Here is a 10,559-nt window from a genome sequence, read left to right as displayed (position 1 = left end):
ATAAATAGGTTTCATGATAGATTGCATTGTTTACTCTTAGTTGAATTTTTTAGAGAAAAAAATTTGCATAATTGAATAACTTTTGAAAAAAATCATAATAGTTCAGCTGAGCAACTTATAATGAAATCTATATATCCATAGATAGGGAGAAAAATAAGGAAAAAAATGGCGAAAGATTTGATTGAATATCTATAGTTGTTGATGAGTTATGTGAAGTAGATCAATTTAACATTGCAAACATAGGCCTTACGGGGTCCCCTTAATGGGGGGCTAACCTCCGTATGCCTAGTGGTGAAGCAGGCTCTAACATCGAGTCTCCTGCACCGCAAGCCTAGGTTGCCAGAAGAAGCCTTCAGGTGATTCTGTCTGGCCTAAGTATGAAGGATGTGCCAAAAATGCTTGCTCCTCGTGCGTCCCCCTGGGTGCTAAACTGTATGTCTCGATACATTCGATAGAGTTTTGTAGCAGCCGAAGCATTGCAGCTTTGGGCGTGTAGGGTTACCAGCCCAGCACAAGCCCACACAGTTGGTCAGGAAACGGTAAGAAATGCCTCAGATGGTGGAGGCCAAATGTCCGGTCCCGCAACTCCTGCAGCCCTCAGGCAGCGGAGGCCAACTGAACCTTCGGTCAGCAGTGATCCTCACCAATCACCTCCCACCCTCGCCCCCTCCCCACAAGTTCTGATGTGTATTTTGCCAGCACCGGTTTAGAGACCTCCGGGGCTTGAACGTTCACAAGCACAGTTCTCATTCCATTGAGCGGGATGCAGAGCTTGCAGCTCTTCCCGCCCATGTGAAAATCAGGTGGACCAATGAAGAGGTTAGGCTAATGGCCCGGGATGAGGCCACTTTTATGGCTGCAGGCAAGAAGTTCCTCAACCTCGCTCTCTTACAATCCCGCCTAGATAGAACCCTGGAAGGGATCAAAGGTCAGCAGAGGAAGTTCGAGTATCGAGCACTTGTTGTGCAGGCCATGGCAGACCTTGCAGCTGCACGGGCCTCCCCTTGCCGTCCCGGACCTGCAGGCTCTCCTCAGAGGTCTCCTGGTACCCAACATGCCATACATTGACTTCTCGGTCGACATGTGAGGGAATTGATGGGAGTCTATGAGCAAGTGGATGCCCAGGCTGAGGAGAATCTACCACGGCGTGCTGACCAAACACCACCCCGACTCCAAATTCCTGCTCGTCCTTGTCAGCTCAGTACCTTTGAGTTGGCTGAGCGTGCACCCACCTCACCTCCTCCTCAAGCCAGATTGCCTATCCAGTATGACCTACCTGATGCCAGAGCCAACGAACTGCAGGGTAACATCATACCTTTCATGTCCCTTCCCCCGTACAACACCTTCTTCCCTACAATTCATCTTCTTCTACCTTTAGTTATGCAAGATGAAGAATGGAAGAGCCTTCAACTCGTTGAAGTGGCCCAGTCTGCCCTCTGCAGCTGGGCAAAGCCATCAGAGACTCTATCTGCCCTCTCTGAATGGTTCCACTCTTTGTTCCCTGCTCCTCCATCGCCAACCCACCTGCGATGCCTGAACAAGGTGGTATGTTTGAGTATTGGAGAGAACTGATGGGTTGGGAGTCTGTACCACTACCTGCCAGAGCAAGTTATCCCAGGCAGGCCCAATTGGCTGATGTATGGGGGCCCCGTCTCGGTTGCAGAGGTTGTTCGGGAGCAAGTAGTGCTTTTGTCAGCACCTGGGCCTGATGGGGTCACCCCTGAGCAATGGTCAAGTGTGCCTGTCCCCCTCCAATCTCTTTTCTTTAACCTGGTACTATCCCAGGGTGGTTTTCCGATGTCCCTTCTGGGCAGTCGAACTGTCTTCATCCCAAAGAAGGGGGGTGAAGGCAGACCCTCCGACTTCAGGCCTATTTCTGTCTCGTCGGTGGCGGTCTGGCATCTCTATAAAGTCCTTGCCGGTCGCCTTTACAAACATGGCCTAGCATATTTCGGGCAACATTGCTTCGGTGATGGCTGCGCCTATAATGTGTTTATCTTAGGGTCCCTCTTGAGACAGGTCAGGCAAGACCCTCATAAAGGGCTTCATGTGGCATCCCTTGACGTGGCAAAAGCTTATGACTCTTATCTCCCACACAGCAATAGCCCATGCTCTTCGGGTTAAAGGCCTCCCTGAAGAGCTCTGCATCTACATCGCGAGGCTATATGCAGCCTTGCACACTTCCCTTGAGCTGCGTGGATCTCGCTCACTCCCAGTCCTGATGAATAGAGGTGTTCAGCAGGGCGACCCTCAAGCGACACAATGCCATCACGGCGACCTTAAGCGAGGAGCTTGGGAAGCGGGGATGTCTCGTGGAGCAGGAGCATTTATATCATATGGCTGTTGGTCCTCATGAACCCGATATCTTCTGGGCAAGAGGCGAGAGTGCCGGAGTACTAGATGTGCAAGTGGTCTCTGGTTCTCAACCCCTCAATAGAACTGCCCGGGAGAAGGAGGAGAAGTACGATACCATCCCTGACTTGCAAATGAATATCTGGCAACAACACCACCTCACTGGCAACCAGAAGATACGCTTCAACACAGCTACCCTAAGCTGGAGCTGGGGCATTTGGAGTCGGCGGTCAGCACTGCAGCTACAAGTGATCAGACTCCCCAGAGGATTGCTGACTTTCATCTCTACCAGAGTTCTCCAGGGGAGCCACACGAATTTTACAAGATTCATGCAGATGACGGCATACGACGTTGGACAGGCGAGGAGGAAGAGAAACAGGTGAGGAGGACCCCGACCACCTGGGGTCGTGCAGGTGGGGATTGGGTGAAATGAACCTCCGGCCAGAACCTGCCCTGCTCACTTGGGCGGACATTGAGGTGGTGCGGCTGTCTTCCCTGCAATACCAGTGGTAGAGGACAGTGGCTGCCTCCAGGATCACAGGACTTGCATACTGGCCACATGAAAAAACTGGTCAGCTGGTGGCAAAACCCTGCATCTTTGCTATAATCAGATTTTGTTTGCTTTTTTGCTTATGAAGATGTTTGTATTCCTAGATGTAGCGTTTAAACATTGTAAAATTGTTTGTAACCAGTCTTGTTATTCTGTAAAAGATGTGGTTATTTAGGGTGAAAATAAAATTAGATGGCTCACCCTCGCACAGCATTTTGTTGAGTGAGAGGGGGCCCTTTTTTAATCTTAAGGCTTGGTAAGCCGAGTGAGTAGGCAGCTTCTGTGGTGGCACCTGTTCTGTGCATCAAAAAGGTGGTATTTTCAGTGATTCTTGAATAGTGTGATAAATCAAAGTGATCATCCTGCTGTGATGCATAAGTGTGCAAAATCTTGACCAAATCCGGCTACAGGTAGAAGAGTTATAAGTTTTTTAGTTTTTTAATTTTAACATCCCATAATAAATCATAGGAGAATAAAAGTTTTTCATTATTAATCACTCTCTGCTGAGCTTAATACTATGGATTTTGATACGGTTTTCAGATATTACGGATGCTGACATCTAAGGAAGAGATTACGCTTGTTCTTCTCTTAAAGCTACACTCAAGTCCGTAGAAAAAATTATTTTATAAAGCAAAAATAGTAAGTATTCAGCCTAGAATAGCTCAGTAGGAAGAAGAGAGTAGGATTGCTGGTAGAGACTGGTTTCAAAGTTGTTTACCTCAAAATTCTTTTGGTAACACTTTGGCAGGAAGCTCTGGAACAGTTGCTCCAAGAAAGGCCAGGAAGATACTGTCCAACTAGATGATACACAAGCCAGAAAAGAACTACTCCATGATACAGCAATAGAGTGTTGCATGAAGATTGATACATTTTGCTGAACTGGACTTTCAACCATCTCTCTTTCCTATATAACCCTATGTAAACCTTCAACTTCCTTATCTTTGATCCCACACACTTCCCATCCCCCTTTAAGGGATCGTGCCCCAGACCCATGCTAATTGTTTGTTTTCTGTTATTTTACTCACATTGTTCCTTAACTCTCCTTTATACTGTTTTATATCCAAATTTTCTCCTGTTTGAACAGTTTAATTCTATTTTATTGTGTTTTATTTCAACTTTGCCCTGACTGGGTTAACAAAGCAATTCCATTTGAACGTTTTAGAAGATAAAAAAGAGAAAATTACACATTTCTCAGTTGCAACTTTTTATAGTTCCTCTTTTATCCGTTTCAATTGTTCCTTTAATATGTCTGACATTGAATCAGATAGAATGGCTGATTCATCAAACAGTATAGATAATATCACCTATTTTACAACAATTGCCAAAGAGGAGCTGAAATCGTTAAATTCTGATGACTTGTAGAGGAGCATCACTCTTAACACAGATGCAATTGAGAGTAATGTTCAGTTGGTCGTTGAAAATGCTCTTATACATTTAACAAAGGGTACAAAGACTCTATCGAAACAATCACGAGCTGAAATTGATGATTCAAAAAGGCAATTCATAATAATTATTATTGCCTAGTAAAATAAGATCATCAGCAAAGGCTAGTACTGGAATTTTGTTACCATTCGGCGTTGAAAAACCTCTACTGGACATAATTATTCAAAATTCAATCAATGGATCCAAAACACAATTAAATGAGAAAGGGGAAAGAGGGTCACCCTGTTTTACCTGTTTTAATCCTCTCTTTATTGGAATGATTCCACCACCACAGTTTTTAAGAACTGTTTTTGAATTTTTATACATTCCTTTAACTATTGATCTGGTCTTATTATCTACACCTAAACGAGAAAAAGTTGCAACTGGGATCTCCTAGAGTGAACATCACCAAAGAGTGCTGTGAAAAAATTTTAAACTGAATAATTTTTTGGAGTATAATTTTTATAATTGTGTGTTTCTTTCGCTTGATTTTGTCAACCAAGAACACAAGAACTAAGAATTAAGCAATTTTCGTGAGTTTTATAAAATATTTCCTGAAATTATTACAAATTTATTGGCATTTTCTAACCAGCCTAGATTACCATAGTAACCTAAGTTAACAAGCTTCTAGAGATTCTGATACTGTTTTATTTTGTTCTTTTTTCTTTTTTTACCACTATGAACTTGTTATTTTGATTATTCCTGTTATCCTTCAGTCCTTAGTCCTTTTTTAGATAATTTCATAGATTTAGAAGCAAAATTATTGATAAAACTGTTAACAAATTTCATTTACCTAGATTACCATAGTAACCTAGATAAACAATCTTCTGAGAATTTTTGATACTGTTTTATTTATTTTTTAGCATCATTAACCCTTAACTACTACAGACCGCGCGGGAAATTTCAACTGGGATTTCTCCCGCATGGTGCAGCACTGGAACCCCTACTCCTATGTACCTTCCTGACCTTGGGTGGTTAGTTGAGCGGTGAAGTCGGACCAGAGCAGTGTGAACCGGTTTTTGAGTTTTTGATCCATCATGGTCCAAGAGACGTTCCGTAGTGGCTGTGTTCCATTTGTCAGTGGTCCAGTAGACGTTCCATAGTGGTTGTGTGTGTTTTATCAGGACTGTGTAAATATTGTAAAGCATATTTTAACTGTATTTTTTAGCGTATTTTTAACTGTACCGTCATGAATAAGGGCCGAAAAAGCTCAGATATAATATCTGAACCTTCTACAAGTTCGGGGGTTGTTAGGAAAAGTTCTTGTCCTTTGGATGTGTGTGTTTCAGACACTGAAAGTTTGTGTAACTTTGTTTATGATACATTTGAAGACGAGCTTCAAGAAGACTTTGATGACAGTGACCATGATCCAGACTATATGGAAGTAAGTGATCATGATTCCGAAAGTGAGCTTAGTGCTGACAGATTTGATGTGGGTGAGTCGACTATAGCTAGAAATAATCCTGAAATAAGAAAGTATCAACCACCTTTGAAAAAAGGTATGCCTAGCAAGAAAACCAAGCCCAACCCAACCGATCCTGTGCCAGACTATTCAACGCTAGACACCAGCGCTGTAACGCCAGTCACCAGCACTGTAACAACAGCCACCAGCGCTGTGACGACTAGCAAGAAAACCAAGCCCAACCCAACCGATCCTGTGCCAGACTATTCGACGCTAGACACCAGCGCTGTAATGCCAGTCACCAGCACTGTAACAACAGCCACCAGCGCTGTGACGCCAGTCACCAGCACTGTGACGCCAACACCAAATGTCGTGAGAGATGGTTCATTTTACTACAGAAGAAGAACGAAGGAGATGATCAAAAGTAAAATACCGGCTTACTGATGGCGCAAAAATGCACCAAACCAAGCCATCCGAACCAGATCAGAAAATATTATTACACAACTGCCAGGACTAAAGAGTCGAGCAAAAAGTCTTGGGGACAATCCTGATGTTGAAGAGATCTGGCTGCTTTTGTTTTGCAATGATATTTTAGGTGAAATAATACAGTGGACAAATGTGAAGATTATTACTTTGAGACAAAATTATAACAAAAAGCACTTTCCTTCTTTTGTTCATGACATTGATGAAATTGAACTGAAGGGCTTTATTGGGCTTTTAGTATATAGCGCTGCATTTAAAGCTGGAAACAAATCTGTAAACAGCTTATTTGCTTCCGATGGTATGGGTAGAGAGATTTTCCGGGTTGTGATGACCAGGGAAAGATTTCTCTTCATTCTACAAGTGCTCAGGTTTGACAACCCTGAAGACAGGGAAGAAAGAAAAAAGGAGACAAAGGAAGCAGCAATAGCAAAAATATTTTACAAGTTTGTAGAAAACTGTCAAGCTTGTTACACTATGGGTGAAGCAGTATGTATCGATGAAATGCTTGTACCTTTCCAAGGGAGATCATCTTTTAAGATGTACATGCCTAAAAACCCGCCAAATATGGAATTAAAATTCAATGTTTGGCCGATGCAAAGACTCACTATCTCTATAACGCTTACATATATACAGGCAAAAACAGTGATAGTAGAGGTATGACTGACCAGCAAGTTAAATCCCTTCTTATACCTACACAAGTAGTGCTCTGCCTAATCAAGCCAATAGAAAATAGCAAAAGAAACTTGACAACTGACAACTGGTACACTTCAATACAGTTAGTAAACGAACTTAGGCAGAGAGGACTCACTTTCGTAGGGACTATGAAAAAAAAACAAGATTGAGATCCCAGAAAGTTTTTCCTTCAAGTAAGAAGGAAGAACAAAGTTTGATGTATGGATTTACTGAAAACATAACTTTGCTATCTTACGTACCCAAGAAATTGAGAGCAGTGATTTTGGTTTCCTCTATGCATCATGGTCAGGCTGTGGATCACGTTACTGGTAAACCAGAAATAATCGCGGATTACAATAGAACCAAAGGTGGAGTTGACACCATCGATATGATGTGTTCAAACTATTCCTCATCCAGGCATACACAAAGGTAGCCAATGGTAATCTTTTTTGCCATGATAAACATCTCATCAGGAGTAAATTCCTTTGTCCTCTACAATGCCTACAAAAATATGCCTGCTATAACAAGATTGGACTTCATGAAATCTCTGGCTCTAAAACTTGTTCCACCTCTGATGCACAGAAGACTTCAAAAGGGGTACCTGAGCCAAGATTTGAAGTTGAGCCTCAAGGGAATACTAAAAGTAGAAGAGCAAAATCTTCAAGAAGAAAACAATATTCCAGACATTTTGGATGTGAAGAAATCATGCAGCATGTGTCCTCCAAGACTGAAAAGGAAGACCATATACTTATGTAAATGTCGTACCAGACCCATTTGCCTCGAGTGTTCGAAGAAAGTTTGTGTGGACTGTATGCCAACCATCCCGACTCGCCAGTAATTGAACTGAACCAGACACGCATTTACATACATTTATTATTGATTTTTATTCTCAATGCCTTTTTCCTTTTTATTTTTTTTTATTTTACATGTAATTAATTTCCTTTTCATTAGTAAATTGGGTTACTTTTTATTCCATTCAACCACAAAACATGATTCTTTCACAACAAAATTGAAATAAAATATCGATCTATAAAACATAATACATGTGAATACTAACAGCTGTAATACATTAATTATTTGTTACAAATATGTGTAACAAAACAAGAACTCTTGGTACAAACCATTATTTCAACACATGTTTTGTAAAAAAAAAATTCATTAGATAAGAATTGAGTTTAGCAGTTTTAAACTTATAAAGAATAAAACATTTTATAAAAAAATTATATTTGGTTTTTGTTGTCTTAAATTGTTATATAATAAGCTATAAAGAAAGTTAAGACCATTTAAGATTGTTCACTATTTTTGTTAATGTCAAAAAAAATATTTTCAAAGTGTGGTCTGACAGACCGCTCCATAGTAGTTATGGGACAAAACACATCTGTAGTAGTAGAGGGTTAAATTATTATTTTGGTCTTTTTTTATTACCCCTCCAATCCTTAGTCCTTTTTGAATAATTTAATGGATATGTAAGCAAATTATTGGTTAATCCTACCTCTGATATCTTTTTTCTGTCCTTATTTTAATAAAATATTTTAATTTTAAGTTTTTGCAATGTATTGTATATGAAAATTTTTATATTTTTCACATTTGTAAAGTTTGTTTAATGATTTTGGCAATAAATATTGCTTTATCTTTATCTTTATCTTCTCTTTGATTGACATGGCTACTATAGACATTCTTTAGAATATACTTCAAAAAACTTAGAAATTATTTTCACATCATTTCTCTTGATAAATCAATAATAAAAAAATTAATCTGGTTCTATTTAAGATTCTCAATTGGTGTTTCATTATTATCCCATTTTTGATTGATACAGTTCATCTTCTGTGCAATAATATGCGGTTAATCTCGAGATCAATTTTTTTGTCCCTCAGTTGTTATAAAAACATTGAATAAATCTTGAGATTTCTCAACTATTTTTTTCCTTTAAATTCTAAGGATCTCTTTTAGTTGAAAGTTAATGAGTTGTTATTTCTATTGCTTATTTCCTAATATTTTTCTTGATTCTACTCTGCATTGTTTTATATACTAATTTTCTTTCTCTATTTGAACAGTTAATTTTACTTTTGTGTTTTATTCCATTCCTACCTTGGTTGAGTTGACAAAACAAGCCTCTTTGAACGCTCTAGAAGAGAAAAGAAAGAAGAAAAAATATACAGAAAATAAATTGCTTTTTTTTCTCTCAGTTGCAACTTTTCATTGTTCTCTTTCTATCGTTTCAATTCTTTCAATATGTCTGATATTGAATCAGACAAGATGGCTGATTCATCTAATAGTATAGAAAATATCACTTATCTGTCAACAATTGCTAAGAAAGAACTAAAATCATTGACTTCTGATGACTTAGAGAAGAGCATTACTATTAACACTGATACGATTGAAAGTAACATTCAATTAGTAGTTGAGAATGCCCTCACGCATCTAACAAAGGGTACCAAAACTCTGTCGAAGCAATCACGATCAGAAATAGACGATTCTTTAAGGGTACTGAAAAATACTACAAATATACTGTGTTCCACTGTCAAAAGTCAAAATTTACTTATAGTTGAAAAAGAAAAAAATGAGGATGTTAACAAATCCATGCATAAACTTGCAATGGAGATGCATGAATTTAAACAGAGCTGACTTAAACAGATGCAATCTCAATTAGTTTCATATACTTTTTCATTTAGGTTAAGTTTTATCAGTTTCATCCCCATTTCCCCCGTCATGTGTCGTTCTGAGGTCGGTTCACGATTGGTCTGCTGCTTCCATGATGCCTCTCACTGACACGTCAGCTCGCTCGCCCTCAAGTAGGTATGATTATTTCAATAATAGTAATAATGATGCAGGTATGTTTCTAGCAAATAAGCTCCACTCTTTCAAAAAACTTTTCAAGGCTGCTCACCTTAACGTACAATCCCTCAGTTGCCACATTGATGAACTCAGAGCAATCTTCCCTTTTCAGGACTTCAATATAATCGGAATTTCCGAATCATTTTGAAGCCTAGTATTTCATCAAATTTTGTTGCATTGCCTGGATATAATCTTTTCCGGAATGATAGATTAAATAAAGCTTGTGGGGGTGTAGCAATTTATGTGAAAGATGGTATCAAAACAAAAGTTTTAATCACATCTAAACAAGAGTATTGTTCCAGACCAGAGTTTATGCTACTTGAATTATCCTTATCTAGTAATGATAAATTACTCGTTGGTATCTGTTATCGCCCACCAAAAATAGGTCATTTCACAGATTTCGAAAATGCCTTGCTTTCTCTTATGCCTTGTTATAACCGTATACTAGTTATGGGGGATATGAACACCGACTTGAACATGACGAATTGTAACTTTGACTACTTTCAACTGACTACAATTTTCCAATGCCTAAACATGACTATTTTACCCCTCGATCCAACTCATCATACTAATGAATCAGAATCACTCATTGACCTTCTCATTGTTAGTGATCCCAATGAGGTTGTTCAAGCAGGCCAAATCTCAGTCCCAGCTATTTCTAGACATGATTTGATCTACTGTGTACTTTCCCATAAGATACCCAAGCCAGAACAGAAAATTATCACTTATAGAGACTTCAAAAACTTTGATGAAGCCACCTTCCTGACTGATGTGGCTCAGACTCCATGGCATCAAATGAAGCATTACCCTCAGTTGATGACATGGTTAAGACTTTCGAGAATT

At 39.5% G+C, this 10,559-nt stretch overlaps 1 protein-coding gene across 1 annotated transcript; it reads left to right on the top strand.

Annotated features, from left to right (window-relative positions):
- The first annotated feature begins 2,336 nt into the window (after positions 1 to 2,336).
- Positions 2,337 to 2,735, top strand: LOC120352952. The gene has a single exon (XM_039435307.1). It carries the CDS (start codon positions 2,337 to 2,339, stop codon positions 2,733 to 2,735), a length of 399 nt encoding a protein of 132 aa, XP_039291241.1.
- Positions 2,736 to 10,559: the final 7,824 nt, after the last annotated feature.

This window comes from Nilaparvata lugens, chromosome 9 (genome assembly GCF_014356525.2).
Source record: "Nilaparvata lugens isolate BPH chromosome 9, ASM1435652v1, whole genome shotgun sequence".
Lineage (NCBI taxonomy): Eukaryota > Metazoa > Arthropoda > Insecta > Hemiptera > Delphacidae > Nilaparvata > Nilaparvata lugens.
The sequence above is the reverse complement of the archived record's forward strand: the minus strand, read 5'-3'. Positions and strand labels throughout refer to the sequence as shown.